Source organism: Haliotis rufescens, unplaced genomic scaffold, assembly GCF_023055435.1.
Source record: "Haliotis rufescens isolate VD_foot unplaced genomic scaffold, xgHalRufe1.0.p SCAF_2, whole genome shotgun sequence".
In the NCBI taxonomy this organism is placed as follows: Eukaryota; Metazoa; Mollusca; class Gastropoda; order Lepetellida; family Haliotidae; genus Haliotis; species Haliotis rufescens.
In genome coordinates this window covers 73832089-73848904 of record NW_025963890.1, presented here as the reverse complement: position 1 = coordinate 73848904, position 16816 = coordinate 73832089, and the positions used below count along the sequence as shown (strand labels likewise).

The window sequence follows — 16816 nt, the reverse complement described above, 5'->3', positions numbered from 1 at the left end:
TAAGTCAGCAGTACAGCACGTACAAGTAAGTCAGCAGTATATCATGTACAAGTAAGTCGGCAGTACAGCACGTACAAGTAAGTCAGCAGTATATCATGTACAAGTAAGTCGGCAGTACAGCACGTACAAGTAAGTCAGCAGTACAGCACGTACAAGTAAGTCAGCAGTATATCATGTACAAGTAAGTCGGCAGTACAGCACATACAAGTAAGTCGGCAGTACAGCACATACAAGTAAGTCGGCAGTACAGCACATACAAGTAAGTCAGCAGTACAGCACGTACAAGTAAGTCGGCAGTACAGCACGTACAAGTAAGTCAGCAGTACAGCACGTACAAGTAAGTCAGCAGTACAGCACAAAAAATAAGTTGGCAGTATATCATGTACAGTACAGTACAGTACAGTCCTAAATACCCCACATCTACCAGGACAATGATGTGTTATTTTAGTCTCTATTGTTTTTTTCTGCAGAAATCTGCTGTTTGTGTACCCCAAGTACCTGAACTTTACAAACCGTCAGGGCTCGGCTCGGAACCTAGCCGTCAAGATCCAGTACATGGTGGGAGAGGATGAGGTGCACGCCATACCGGTAAGTGTCCTCTCTCTGTACAACACACACCAATCAGTTGTCCTCTGTACATCACACACCAATCAGTTGTCCTCCCTACATCACACACCAATCAGTTGTCCTCCCTACATCACACACCATCCAGGCACCCAAGGGATGCCTCATGCTGATTGGACTCAAGACTCCTTCATCCTATGCCTGATGAATCACTGAGACAAATACTTTCAGACCGTGATGCTGTTACCTGTCTATGAATGTTTCAGGTGATATTCGGCAAGTCGAGCTGCCCGGAGTTGACCCGAGAAGCCTACACAGCGGTCACCTACCACAACAAGTCAGTACTCACCGCTTGTACATGTGTCCACTCAGAACCATGGCAAACATCCAGATAAACTGAAAAAAGTAGTTGACCATTACCCAAATGACTTTTCAAGTTGCTTGTCATATGCATGTAAAACTTCAAATACCCCTTAGTGTAACTGGTAAAAACTGGCGCACATTAACCCAATGTGACCTTTTGTGTTTGTGTTCTTGTATTTCCCGTATCTAAATACATTGACCAAATACTGGCATCACCCATACACGAACTCTACTGCAGCGAATAATGGACAAAAGTGCTACCTCCAACTTGCTGTATAACATATAGCTTCTGTGAACAATGCAACTTGTGACAAACTTAAGGAATAACTAATAAAATGTCTTCTATGATATAATTCGTAGACTGAAACCAAGGGGGTAAAATATGTTTGATACAGCAAAAAACATATGAATACCCATTGAGAATGATTAGGCCTGAATGTCTAGGGGCGGTCGGGTAACTTAGCAGTTAAAGTGTTGAAGCCCATTTCTGGTGTACCCCGCCATGATATTGCTGGAGTATTGCTAAATTACATTAAGTAATACGTTACCACTGTTATACCGAGGCTGTTGTCCCCCACAACTGCTCTTATAGCCAAATCTTCCACCAAGATCTCAATTACCTCATGCAGCACGTGGAGAAAGGGTTCGTTCCCGGTGCATGACTTGGCCTTCCCGGAATCAAGTCCCACCGCAGAGGCCCATGTTGAGAGGTTGGGTGTCCGTGCCCCACCTGCTGCTACAGTCACTCAAGCGACTTTACAGCAGATGGACACCCTCTCTCGGCACTCCATGCTCGCTATGTCACATGGCGACACCTACTTGGCGGGGGCGGCCAGTCTGGTCGAAGGTTCCCCCACGGACCGAGACCAGCGCATTTACAACTGTTTGATCGGTTTGAATGCAACCCTTGAGTACGTTGCCGGGGCTTCGGCCTTTCTTTCCGGCACGTGCCATTTTTTGAGGCGGCAAGCGTACCTTGCCTCTTCTGGGTTGGACGCTGCCAACCAGTAGGTGTTACTTTCGCAGCCTTGGTCTGCCCAGACCCTATTTAATAATCGGATCCCTGGTGTTCTAAAAGAACAGCAATCTGCTTCGTCTGCCGCGGCTTCGCAGCATACGTTGGATCTGGTTGGGTCTCTGGTTGGGTGGTTGGGTGGTGCCCCTAAACGGAGTCCCCCTCAGGATGCGGCCAGGAAGTCCAAGGGGTCGGTGTCTTCTTCCTCCTGGAAGAGATCCCGCTCTGAGGGCCCCAGTAAGGGCAACCTGCCGCCCTTTCAGGGGAAGAAGGGACACTGTGGGAAGCCTAACCCGTCTCGTGACGGTAAGGGCTCCTCCAAATGACTCTCTCTTGCAGGGTTCGTGTGCCAACAGCGCCAGCTTCGGTTGGCCCGTAGGCAAACCCGAGTCATTCAGCCCTGGACAGTTGCGTCTGCCGCAGCCTGTCAGGCCTCCCTTCCCTTCCCCTGTCGGAGCCAGACTCCAGACTTACTGGGAGAATTGGGAACAAGTGTTCGACGACCCGTGGGTGGTCAACACGATTCGGTACGGCTATCGACTAGATCTCAAAGCGGATCCGCCGCTCACCGTCTCCCCGTTGGAAGGTTTCTATTCGGAAGCCGATCTTCCCATCCTAGCCGATGCCATCGGCAGTTTGGTGGAGAAGAGGGCGGTACGGGAGTTAGTCCTACCAGAAATAACACCGGGGTTTTACTCCAGGATATTTCTTGTTCCCAAGAAAGACAGTGCCGAACTCAGAATGATTCACAATCTGAAATCGTTCAACGAGTTTTACCTGCACAAGCCTCCCAAGTTCAGAATGTTGACCTTAGCGGACCTAAAAGCTCTGATCATGCCTGCCGACTGGCTTGCTTCGATCGACCTGAAGGATGCTTATCTGCATGTTCCGATTCACTCGGATCATCACAAGTATCTCAGGTTTGTCTTTCAAGGCAGGCACTTCGCGTACCTGGACGACTCGCTAGTGGCCAATCGAATGACGGACGCCCTGTCACGCCATCTCGATTTTGCACGTCAGCTCTTGGAGCAATTGGGGTGGATTATCAATCTCCCCAAAAGCGAGGTAACCCCCTCACAGAACTTGCAGTTCATCGGAGGTCGGTTCGACACGGTGACCCATCGCCTCTTTGTCCCCCCAGACCGGTGGCACAAGATTCGGGCGATGATTGCCAAAGTCTTAGTGGTGCAACAGACTGTTCACTTTTGGGTTATCAGGTGTCTCTATGCGGCCCTTCCGCGCCACGTTGAACCTGTATACAGACGAACAAGGTCTTCACATCAATTGCCTCGAGTTCAAGGCAGTGATAAACGCAGTCAATCACTGGAAGCATCGTCGGTAGTGTCCTATGTGAACAAACTGGGGGGAACCCACAGTCACTCGCTACTCGATCTCGCGTTTGAGTTTTACGCTCTGGTGGACAGTGTCCCGTGCCAGGTACGCGCCTGTCACATCCCAGGTGTGCGGAACGTACTGGCCGACACTCTATCGAGGCCTTGGGATCCGAGCCCCACGGAGTGGATGCTAAACCCAGTGGTGTTTCAGTGGCTGTGCGAACGTTTGGGTCGTCCGATGGTCGACCTGTTCGCAACCAGGTTCAACAATCAACTCCTGTTGTTTGTATCACCAGTCCCGGACCCAAGGGCGATCGATCACGATGCTCTCGTGTTAGACTGGAGGGGCATGGACGCTTATGCTTACCCGCCGACGGCGTTAATACCACTCATTCTAAGCCGGGGGTTCGCTGTCGAATGTTACTGATCGCGCCCATGTGGCCTAACAGATCGTGGTACCCCGACTTGCTGGCCCAGGCCACGCAGTCGCCACTTCCACTGCCTGTGAGACCGGATCTGCTGATCCACCCTCACACCCGTCAGCTTCATCCAAAAGCAGGGCAGATCAATCTGCACGTGTGGATGTTGTCACCAAGCGTCTGAGGGGTAAAGGTTTTTCTCGTCGGGCGTCTCGGGCATACGTTAGTATGCATCGTGATTCTACCCAGAAGGTGTATAATGCACGTTGGGCTATTTTCACGAAGTGGTGTTGTAAACATCACATTCATTCGCCAGATAAGGTATCTGTGCAGGATATTGCTCGTTTCATGTCTCACTTACGAGAGACCCGGAAACTCTCCGGGGGTTCCATTGCCACATATGTCTCGTCCGTTGCTACGGTACGGGACATTGCTATGGGTACCAGTCTCTCAAAAGAGCCGGTGATTCGAGGTATTATCAAGGGTTTCAAACAGCAAGATCTTAAAAAGGGCCGCCTTCGGGCACCGGCCTGGGATCTCTCCTTAGTGTTACAATCACTTACGGAGGCTCCGTATGAACCCTTGGGTAGTGCTTCGTTCCGGCATGTGACTTGGAAAACAGCATTTCTTCTCTCTCTTTGTCAGAAATACACGCACTCGATGTCACCAAAGTACGATTCGATAGGGGCGACAAAGGAGCGGTCCGCCTGGGCTTGCTCATGGGCTTCATCGCTAAGAATCAGAAATTTGGCCAAACGGAGAGAGAATTCACTGTAAGATCCCTCAAAGAAATCTTACCTCCTGCTGATACCGAGGACAGATTGCTGTGTCCGGTTAGGGCCCTTAAGTATTATCTTAAGGCTTCGAATGAACGCAGGCAAGGGCGTGACCGTCTGTTCATATCTTGTAACCCTAATCTCACTGTTGACATAACTCGCAACTCGATTGCGTTTTGGCTTCGTTCTGTCATCAATTTGGCGTACCGGTCTTGGGGGTTACCGGTAGCGGGGTCAAACCTGCACGAGATTAGGGCGCTAGCGGCGACATTTGCCCTACACTCCAATATATCTGTTCACAGAATATTGCGGGGTTGTTACTGGCATTCTGACTCGGTTTTTGCCAATCATTACCTCAGACGGGCCTCTGATGAAGACGTGGAGGGTGTGCACCGTCTTGGGCCGCTGATCGCTGCACAAGCGGCCATCTAAGGGGTGTGCCCGGCGCAATTCCAAACTCCTCAGGCTTCAGACCTTGCACGGTGGTCAATCTGGGTCTACTCCAACGTTCCCACAGCCGTGGGTACGGGAGTGGGGGTCCCACAAGGCAGCGCGCTCATCCACAGGTGAGTGCGGCTTTCTGTGTGTTTCTTTATTTGGATTTGACAATTATTAACCTAATTGTCTGTCGTGTATTGCAACCTTGTAATGCATGCTTTCCAATATTGAATTTGGGTCACGCGCCTATTACACACGCTTAAGTAGGCTTGTTCTCGGGATATACGGCCCGAATGAAATTAATTTCCCTCTTTTCGACTGTTTAACCTGATCTAAGATTTAGCTCACACGGATACTGTGTTCTCATCCGCTGCGGCGATGAAATACCTATCCAGTGGGGCCGTTTGGAGTCACCAATCGTTCTGGCAATGACGATTGAGCCTTACGGTATGCGCTTGACAGTGCTTTGGTATCCCTATATGGTAACGCCAAGCTGGGAGCATGCGCATCGAGTGCTTCCGCCTTGTTGTTTACTTCCGCTGGTCGGAAGGAACACGAGTAGTCAGGTTCGGGTTGTAAGTGCTCCCCACCGCCTACTGTGGTAGTCGGCCTCAGTATAACAGTGGTAACGTATTAGTTAATGTATTTTGTAGAATTTTCCTATTCGAAATATTCTATAAGTAATACGTTACCACTAGGCTGCTGCCCGCCCGTCTGTCCCCCGAGCACTTGCTCTCGCAAGAGACAAGAGTGAAGGGTGTCACATGGCAGCTAGGTGGCTACGCACGTGCTGCATGAGGTAATTGAGATCTCTGTGGAAGATTTCGCTATAAGAGCAGTTGTGGGAGACAACAGCCTCTGTATAACAGTGGTAACGTATTACTTATAGAATATTCCGAATAGGACAATTCTACAAAATCGGCTTAAAACCATACTCACTCACTGACAGTGAATGTCTAAAAATGTGTGTGCTTGGCACCATTTACTCTCCTCCAGAGCAGGTTAATTTTAGGGGTTTCACTAAGTTATTCTTGCTGTTTAGCATTCAAGGAAATATGATTATTTCTTGACTGCCTCCAGATCCCCTGATTTTTATGAGGAGATCAAGATCCGGTTGCCGGGGCGACTGAATGAGCAGCACCACCTGATGTTCACCGTGTACCACATCAGCTGTCAGGTGAAGAAGAACGAGCCGACGCCCGTGGAGATTCCTGTTGGCTACACGGTAAGTACGGGAAATTTACTCACCGCCAAAAGTAACCTGAACCATAGAAACATAGAGAGAAATATTTATGTTATGAAGAGATGTTTGAAATGTGTACCACTTCATGACAAAACTAATCAGTCAAGTGTGACCACAGTGTCCTTATTCTTATCGCGATAATTTCCAAACTTTACACTCTGATCCTGCACAATACAAATGGTACATCTTGAGACATGGGTCTATGACATCACATGTGATGTGTTTACGAGTGTCGGTTCATGCAACATAACAGTAGGTTTGTATGTGCAACGAACCAATTTAATATCTCTTGAATGTGAGTAATTCTTCATGTATTAACCAACATGTATGGTTTTCACGTTTCTTTTGGTGGTGAGTATAGTTGGATACTGCTGAGTATTTCTGCACTAGCTCACTTCCGTGTGAGTCAAAGTGGTAAAAACAGAAGCCATGTGTAATGTGAGTGATAGAGTGAGAAGTTGTCATGAATATTGCTAGTTGTCAACTACCAAACGTGATGTTTCAGTGGCTGCCATTGATGAAGGAGGGCCGGCTGCAGACTGGAGAGTTCTCTCTGCCTGTCTCTGTGGAGAAGCCGCCTCCCCGGTTCTCCATGCTGCACCCAGATGTAAGTGACAAGGACACAACTACAGTTTCCTAACACAGGCTTCGAAATGCCATGTGCTCACTATGTAGCTATATCGAATGACATTCACCAGATAGGAAGATGGATCGAAAGTATTTTGACCATGTGGGCACACTTAAACATCTCTGCAAGTGCCCTGTGGCAACTCCTTTAAGTGATATTTGGAAGTTGGTATGATGAGCAAGGGAGATAATTCTATGGATATACAAGTTCTTCATAACAGTGACTGCGAAATTTAGGAGAAGAGTGAGTGAGTATGGTTTTAAACCGATTTTAGCAATATTCCAGCAATATCATGGCGGGGGACACCAGAAATGGGCTTCACACATTGTACCCATGTCGGGAATTGAACCCGGGTCTTCGGCATGCAAGCGAACGCTTTAACCACTAGGCTACCCAACCGCCCCTCGGAGAAGATACATGATGCACAGTTAACGTGGTTAACACACAATCACACCAGCAGACATCCTTAAAGCACAGCTAGATATCCCCTTTGTATCTGACTGCTCCTTATATATGTAAATAATTACAGAATAACCCATTCATCAACTGGCAACCAATCTTCGATGTATTTTTATCCCCCACCACAAAGTGGAAGAAGGATATAGGAATGGTTCCTGTTTGTCCGTCTGTCACATTTCATTTCCAGAGCAGGACTCACCATAAGAGATATCTTAACCAAACTTGGCACATTGGTAGGTCTTGTGTTAAACTGGTGCCTTTTATAGTTTGGGATTTTGCCAAATTTATTTTTCGAGTTTCCATGGCAACAACTTTGACTTAGACCAGACATATGCCTGGGGATATTAGTATTTCATGCATGTCATCTTTGGAATAAGATTCTCCTGTCTTTTATCCCTTTAAGTGGCCTGTCTCTGTCCCCAGATCAAGCTGCCCAACATGAAGTGGGTGGACAACCAGAAGTGTGTGTTCCAAGTCAACGTCAAGGCCGTCTCCTCCGTACACACTCAGGTATGTCCGAAGTTGTTCTCAGTCACAGTGTTATAACTTTACCTTGATGGATGCCATTTATAATGTAAGGACTGTGTATGAAGAGGAATTGGAACAGAATTCCTGTTTGTAGTTTGTGCAGCTTATCCTTTTTTTATATTTGTTACTAAGTATCTGTACTGCATAGAATGTCATGGTCGTTAATTTCTGAGGAGAAAATGAAGATAACCTCTATAAGCAGTGAAGGTCAGTTGTCATTTGTACGTTGTGCGTTATCCTTAGTGAACTGTTGCCTTGAATACATTGAACCCCTGTTAATCCATTTGGTACAATTCACAGTGAATTCATGTGAAGACGCTCCAAACCGTGTCCATCTGGTTGGCGAGTTTTGAGCTTCATTGTACAGCTACATTTCATTACCTTCATCTAATTCAAGGTCACTGTGCATACTTGTGAAATATTAGGATTGTTGTTTGTAGACGTGCCAAGAACTCCTTATTGTGCATTCAAATTAGATATTGCTGTGTCTGCCGTTAAACTAGACACAAAGCAGCCAAACTCAATCACTCACTCTCTCCATGCTTCAGGACGAGCACGTCGATCGCTTCCTGCATCTCATAAACGCAGCACAGGAACAGAAGATCCCGCCCCGCATGACGGAAGTCCACTTTGAGAATGAGTTGAAGCGAAGCATCATGGATGTTGTGAAGGCCAAGGGAGAGAACCTCATCCACTTCCTGCCTCTCATCCTGGACAAGCTGATCATGCTCATGGCGAGACCACCGGTCATCGGGGGAAATATATGTAGGTGTTATATGTATGTGATAATGTGAATAATAAATTAATTACCCTTGTCAATCTGCCATCTGGTATTGTATTTATTTCATACAAACATGGAGGCATATTATTGCATGTTAACTATGTTAACATACCTAATTGTGTGGGATCCAGTTCATTATGTCAATCACTGATTTGTCTGCTCAAAAATGTTTTTATTACAGGCAGTGATCATATTGCTGGAATATTGCTGAGTATGGCATTTGGATAAGAACAATAAGCAGGCATCCATGATTACATAATCTTGAGTGGGGGCATGGATGTTCGATTTGTTTAGGGAGCCACAATTTGCTGTACTGAGTTGCATCCCGCATCCAGGATCTGCTGATTCCTTGCATAGAATCTCTTATTTGTCTTGATTATTATCGATGATTTGTCAGTACCATATCCGTGCATTTGCATTGCATTACTATGTTAAATGTGATTTTTTTTTTACACACTTTGATTAATCTGAAGTACTGTTCAAAGCAGAGCTTATGATTGTATTACCAAACCGTTCAAGCTGATATTCTGAGATTGTTTATTGCAGTAAACACGGGCCAAAGTTCGTTTGAGGCTATTGCCCAGATAGTTCAGCAGTGCTCGGAGCTCCTGGAGGACAAGAACGACGCCAATGGCCGCAACTCTATCCTCGTCGCTTACATCCAGTACTGCAGTAAAATACCAAGCCCTGCCTCGTCACAGAGTAGGTAGCAGCAAGGTCTTGCTTGCACACACGAGACTTGGCTTTCCAGCAACACTGAACAGCAGTCTATATGCTACATGTACCAGTCATTTGATAGGTCCAACTCAAATCACATTCTATTGATAAGAGAACATCTCCAAACAACCAGTCAGATCAACAGACACTTAGCATATCCCTATCAAATGTTGAGTGGTATATTTTATGGCTGTTAAAGGGCAAGTTCACACGGAAATGAACCAATTTTTCTTGTACTATTTCCACATTAAAAGTGTTAACATAGAAGTGTCATAGACAAAAATATAAAAACATCATATTTCATTAACATATTTTTTGCATTAAAATGATTTATATTTTTCACATTTACCAAGTGTTCTATTTCCATAACAAAAACACCATGGCTTATGCCCCTTGCAATATGACGTCATTGGTGCCAATTGATAAACATTATGACGTCATCATGCTTTGTTAGAGCCGCTTCACGTGGTGTAGGTACAGTTTTGTGATTCTAGCGTCTCAGATGTCAGCCAGAATTGTGTTATGCTGAGTCACTACTGCGCCGGAGTGTGTCGTAGACCATGTTGTTTTACCGCAAACTGGTCCTTGATATCTTTTGCGTTGAGAATAGACAGGGACCCAGTTGAATTGGCACCAATTACGTCATAATCTAAGGGGGATAACTCAGGCCTATTTCGCTCGTAAAACGAAGGCCTCATAACGGCATATCATTTTAACACTATTGTGAGCTTCCTACTTTCACTGTGAAAAAAAATTAGTGTATATTTTCAAACACAGATACTAATTAATTCTAAAATTGCGTTTTGTTTAGAAAAAGAAAGAAAGTGATTTTTGCGTGTACACTTCCCCTTTAAGCACTGTAACTGCCATTGTTGATGTAATAGTTTCATGAACTAATTGAAAATGACAGGTCTTGGTAGTGACATTACACAGATAAATGTAATCCTTTGTTAGTTTTTGTATGTGTTCTTGCTATGTGGCTATTTGTGATTTAATGGAATGCTTTATGTGTGATCATGCTATAACGCTAAGTTCTGTATATTTCCTGTTTGCTTGTTCCACGCTAACAGGTTTGATAATCCTACATTCAGGGCCCTGCTCCAGAAAGTGATCATAGAGCGACGCCAGTCGTATGTCTATGTTAGAGTGTGGGTGTTATGATCACCCAGAGCTCCAGATAACTTTTTGAGCAATTGAGTTTTTACTTGTAGGTTTCTATTTTAATTGGATTATTACATTTTTCTTTGGGCAACCAATATTTTTTCACTTACCTATTGATCACTCTGTTGGGTTTTTCCAAAAATGAGTAAACATTTGAGGTTTCATTTAATACATGCGTTTCTGTACGCAAGTTAATTAAAAGTAATTGGGTTTTGAATATTTTGGTGGGTATTTTACGCAAATACGCAGCTGATCAGTAGCTCAGCCACCTTAACACTATGATCGCTCAGTGGAATGGACCCCAGGCAAATATCTCAGCAACATTTAAATCTCTATAAAGTATGGGTAGTCTTCAATGTCTTCCAATACATGATGGTTGCTGAAGGAAGTTGGATTTCGCCTGCCCACATGAGTTGACGAAATTCTTAGAGTATACCAGCCTACTCACTTCCTCCTTGTTTGCAGACTCTCCCCAGGGGCTAGGCAGCCCCACCATGCACTCCCAGGGGGGCTACAACACCCTGGGGCGGCCGTCGTCCCTCCCAATCACTAAACAGTCCTACATGAGAAGCACCAGTAACCCAGACCTGGCTGGACAGACCCCAACGTCACCCGATGCTGAGGTGTTTAGTTTCAATGGTAAGTTGTTTATTATGGTGTTATTTTTAGGAAAACATAGTATAAGTTTGGCATACAAAGTGTTAAACGTGTTTAGCTCTTTGGAGGCCTAAAATGAATCCGTTCAGTTTCCAGATCACTTGTTAGCGTGAAGAAATATTCAAGCCTTCACATGATCAGAGTGAAGAAGTATTGAAGCTTTCATATGTTCAGAGTGATTAAACATTGAAGCTTTCATATGATCAGAGTGCTTGAACATTGAAGCTTTCATATGATCAGAGTGTTTGAACATTGAAGCCTTCATATGATCAGAGTGATTGAACATTGAAGCTTTCATATGATCAGAGTGTTTGAACATTGAAGCCTTCATATGATCAGAGTGATTGAACATTGAAGCTTTCATATGATCAGAGTGATTGAACATTGAAGCTTTCATATGATCAGAGTGATTGAACATTGAAGCCTTCATATGATCAGAGTGATTGAACATTGAAGCTTTCATATGATCATAGTGAAGACGTATTGAAGCCTTCATATGAACAGAGTGATTGAACAGTGAAGCTTTCATATGATCAGAGTGATGGAATATTGAAGCTTTCATATGATCAGAGTGATTGAACATTGAAGCCTTCATATGATCATAGTGAAGACGTATTGAAGCCTTCATATGAACAGAGTGATTGAACATTGAAGCTTTCATATGATCAGAGTGATGGAATATTGAAGCTTTCATATGATCAGAGTGATTGAACATTGAAGCTTTCACATAATCAGAGTGATTGAACATTGAAGCTTTCATATGATCAGGGTGATTGAACATTGAAGCTTTCATATGATCAGAGTGATGGAATATTGAAGCTTTCATATGATCAGAGTGATTGAATATTGAAGCTTTCATATGATCAGAGTGATTGAACATTGAAGCTTTCATATGATCAGAGTGATCGAACATTGAAGCTTTCATATGATCAGAGTGATGGAATATTGAAGCTTTCATATGATTAGAGTGATTGAACATTGAAGCTTTCATATGATCAGAGTGATTAAACATTGAAGCTTTCATATGATCAGAGTGATTGAACATTGAAGCTTTCACATAATCAGAGTGATTGAACATTGAAGCTTTCATATGATCAGAGTGATTGAACATTGAAGCTTTCATATGATCAGAGTGATTGAACATTTAAGCTTTCACATAATCAGAGTGATTGAATATTGAAGCTTTCTTATGATCAGAGATGGAATATTGAAGCTTTCATATGATCAGAGTGATTGAAAATTGAAGCTTTCATATGATCAGAGTGATGGAACATTGAAGCTTTCACATAATCAGAGTGAAGAAATATTGAAGCCTCCATATGACCATAGTGAAAGAATATTGACGTCTTCATATGTTCTGGATGGTCTTAGATCCTAGTTGTTTGTGATGCTGAGACATACCACATTTGATAGTCAAGTTGTGAACAATGGTCAATATGTATTCTCCATGTTTGTCTAGCTGGGCGGTTTGAGCGTGGAGGCAGTGTCAAGATGGATGACATTGGGACCCAGGGATTCTCCAAGATGAGAGGGAAGAAAGTATGTATTGTCTGAATCTTAGCAGAACCGTGTGTAGAATCTCTTACCCATTTCCATACATTGTGGTGATCAAGAAAGACTTACATCTCGATGTATTTTGATGTTTGTCAAATTATTTAAGGATGCTAAATTAATGTGTTTATTGGTTGTGAGGTTTAACTGTTAATTATTCTCTCATAGGAGGCTTTTCTCTATGTATTCCTGTTGACTGTTAAATTAGCCATCGTCGGAGGTACTGGGCGATGCATGGCATAGCCCACTTGACCTCCTTGTGATTTGTTTAAATGGAGGTGCTGGGGCCGACACACCAAGGAAGGTATAGGTGTAACTCACTCACTCACTCACTCACTCACTCACTCACTCACTCACTCACTCACTCACTCACTCACTCACTCACTCACTCACTCACTCACTCACTCACTCACTCACTCACTCACTCACTCACACTCACTCACTCACTCCTGTGTTGTGTTGACAGCTGGTCCATGAAGAGCTAGCCTTGCAGTGGGTCGTGTCAAGTGGATCGATGAGGGAGACGGCGCTCGCCAATTCCTGGTTCTTCTTTGAGCTTATTGTAAGTTTTCATGTGTACTGAGAATCATAACCCATGAAGAGCCAGGGTAGAATAGGTCTTCAGCAACCCATGCTTTTTGTGAGAGGCGACTATGCTTGTCGTAAGAGGTGACTAACGGGATCGGTTTTCAGGCTCGCTGACTTGGTTGATGAATGTGATCATATCCCAACTGCGTGGATTGATGCTCATAGTGTCAGTCATTAGATTGTCTGGTCCAGACTTGATTCTTTACAGATGCTGTCATACAGTCATAGAGCTGGAATATTACTGAGTGTGGCGTTACACAACAAACAAGCATGTTTCAAAGTATTTAAGTTTTTCCTTGGCTCCTGTTGATGGTGCAATGTAAGCCAATAGGGTAATTTAAATGGCATTGGCATTGTAGAAGGTTATTGAACATTGATTATATCTGTAGCCAGTAAAGCATATTAAATGTATCTATTACTGAACCTGCAGACCACACTCGAGCATGGCCACAGTGACGTGTGTATCATTGAAATAACTCTGCTGCCATGCTCTTACCATGCTTACCAAGGAGTGTGGTTCCCGTGACAACGCATGTCACTCTATCTATTGTCTCTTAGATGACGGGCAGTACCTTTCACCTTCCTCTACCCATGGTAGAATAGTGAAAGGTTACCTTGTCTTCCCTGATTGTATGGTAATGCACTACATCACAGTATGTAGAAGATTGTTCTGAATGCTTTGCCAGGTGAAGAGTATGGCTGAGCACCTCGGTCAGGCTGATCGACTCACTGCTCCACGACAGATGCGCTTCCCAGACCACTTCCTGGACGACATCTCTTCCCTCGTGAACACACTCATCAGAGACATCGTAGAGAGATATATCCGGGTAAGCCTTACACTATGATCGAGTGTATGTTTAGAACTTGTTACTTGATAGACATTTTGTGAGGAATTGGTTGTAAAATCATGATCAACGTTCATGAAGATTAATTGGTTGGGGTCATTTCGCTGTTTGAGTTAAGTTTAGAAAACTGAAATGATATGTAACCAAATCAAACAAAAGCTTTCATCATCACTATATTTTTCGCTATCCTCACTCTTTCTTTTGTCCAAGTACTATGTAGTAAGTAGTGACTAAGCATACTTAGGAAACTAAGTTATCTCAGAATTTGAGTAAGGGTGCAAACTGTTTGAACACCACCGCATGACAGTAGGTATATATTACCTTGTCACAGTTCACTATGACTATGCTTGCCGTAAGAGGCAACTAACGGGATCGGGTGGTCAGGCTCGCAGACTTGGTTGATGCATGTCATCATATCCCATTTGTGTGGATCGATGCTCATGTTTTCAATCACTGGATTGTCTGGTCCAGACTCGAGACTCGCTGTCATATAGCTGGAATATTGCTGTGTTAAACAAAACTTCAAGCTGACTAGCTATTATATAACCGAAATACTGTTGAACGCTGTGCTGAACCCAATCATGTGCTATAAAATAAAAATAACTGAGTGTTTAGTAAAAATTTAAGTTCCTCTTTCACATGACTTGTTTTATTTCCTGCATTTGTTATGATGTATGTTGAAGGACCCTCCCCTGATCAAGAGCCTCAACACCAGCCTGGCGTTCTTCCTGCATGACCTGATGTGTCTGATGGACCGTGGCACCATCTTCACGTACATCCACACATACTGTCGCACGGTGAGTACACAGCACAACACAAGCAGCACAATCAGGGGACATTGTGTTGCATGTTCACAGTTGCAGGGATCCTAGTCAGCACCTGAAAAACTGTAGATTTTGAAAGTCCTTAGATTCAAAAGCTATCGCAGAAAGTTTCAAGGACCTAGGAACCTCTTTAACTTCCTATATCATTTAGGAGTTTTTAATGGACATTCGTAAACAGTAAGGTTTGCAACTTTTTCAAATTTGGTTTGTTATTTTTCTGTTTTAAAGGTGTGAAAAGGTGTCTGTCAAAACATATTGTTGTCACTGAAGTTTTGTTGCGACCAGCATTGAAACGTGCGACACAATCCTGACCAGTCACAGACTGAGGTGTCACATTTGGTGTCACATTAGGTGTCAAAACTATTTTGCTGTGTCAGGTGACTAAGTATGATGAGTGTGTGCTGAACACATCCACTGGCACTTGTATCTTTGTGTTGTAAAAGTGGAGATTCCAGGTTGTCTTTGATCCTGGCAAACTTTGCATGTTGTAAGAGACGGCCTAATGAAAAGGGTGGACAGGATCAGTGGCGTGGTTGATTGTGTTGTCATCACACCCGATGAATGGGTTGTTGTTCATGATATCAATCACGGAATTATCTTGTTCAGACACAATAATTTACAGGACACCCTCCTATAGGTGGAATATTGCTGAGTTGTGTAAGTCAACTCTAATATTCAAAGACTATAACCTGTTCAGTATTCCGCCTACTTGTTTCCAGATTGCAGGCAAAATGTCCCAGCTGTCGGACTCCACCAGCCTCATCCTGCTCCGCCTCGACTTCATCCGCATCATCTGCTCCCACGAACACTACTTCCCCCTCAACCTGCCCTTTGCCACCCCCCTCACCCCATCAGGGACTTCCAGCCCCACCCCCAGCTCTGGCAGTGCTATCTCCCACCACTCCTTCGCTTCCAACACATCCACTAGCACACTCACAGACAAGGGCGTGTACCTCGAGTTGACGCCCGAGTTCCGACAACAGCATTTCCTTGTGGGCCTGGTGTTGTCTGACCTCTCCGCAGCCTTTGACACATTGTGAGTTGTACAAATTGGTCTGCATGTTTCAGAACTATGTCAGTTAATCCCATTAATGTTGTTATTAACATTAAATTCTCTTGTACAAGATTTGTAGGCAAGGTGTTTGGAAAATATTTTGAAATTTGATGAAAATTACAATTTGCATCCATCAGTTAGTTATTTCTTACTTTGAAATGAAAGTTTTGTTTTGGGTGATGTTATTTCTTTGATGCATGGATTAGCAGGAACATCACTATACACGTCCCCTGGGCGGATCAGCAGCCCTTACTGTCTATAGAGCTAACTAGGATATAGATAATTGATGTTGTTCATTGCTCATGCTATCAATGTGTTGCAGAGAGGCCAACCATTACTGTTTTGGCATAATAGTTACCATGTTGAATCTAAAATCAAAACAATGTTTTTTTGTCATTTTCTTTACAAATGAGTTACATGCATAAAATATCATGGGTAGTGAATTGTTAATGCACTGCTGACATGAATTAGGTTACAGTAAGACTATGTTGACCTGTAAGAGCCTTGCTTTCAATGCACATGTGACATAGTGTTTAAATATATATTGCTCAGTGATACAAGGTCTCTGATTGTTTGTTATGTTAAAACACACTCAAGTCATTTATCAATCAATCGTCGCGGGATCAGAATGGAAGGTAACTGATGGTAGTGTTAACATTACTCTCTCTCACAGGAGAGTACTCTTGTTTTCACCCCACTGATTCTTCCAAAGCTTCAATTGTGGTTGGCATCTCTGCTGTCAGGACCAGACAGGATGATTTACAGGCTTATAGGTGCTCCAATGTGATACCTCTCTGTGTGAACATCTGAAAAATCCTCAACCAGGGCTTGCGTTAGCTTTTTAATCATCCAATCAGCACTAAAGCTAAAT

The 16816-nt window shown here is 43.9% G+C and overlaps 1 protein-coding gene across 3 annotated transcripts in view; it reads left to right on the top strand.

Moving 5' to 3' along the window:
- Positions 1-16816, top strand: part of LOC124133236 (dedicator of cytokinesis protein 7-like) — an 81668-nt gene that overhangs the window by 18968 nt on the left and 45884 nt on the right. For all 3 annotated transcript variants that reach the window (XM_048400532.1, XM_048400534.1, XM_048400533.1), the window contains exons 15-27: positions 471-588; positions 831-901; positions 5990-6134; positions 6658-6759; positions 7663-7749; positions 8316-8532; positions 9095-9250; positions 10892-11065; positions 12543-12622; positions 13101-13196; positions 13909-14049; positions 14751-14864; positions 15611-15927. In XM_048400532.1, coding sequence (XP_048256489.1) covers positions 471-588; positions 831-901; positions 5990-6134; positions 6658-6759; positions 7663-7749; positions 8316-8532; positions 9095-9250; positions 10892-11065; positions 12543-12622; positions 13101-13196; positions 13909-14049; positions 14751-14864; positions 15611-15927 — 1818 coding nt within the window. The remainder of the gene's footprint in view (positions 1-470; positions 589-830; positions 902-5989; positions 6135-6657; positions 6760-7662; positions 7750-8315; positions 8533-9094; positions 9251-10891; positions 11066-12542; positions 12623-13100; positions 13197-13908; positions 14050-14750; positions 14865-15610; positions 15928-16816) is intronic.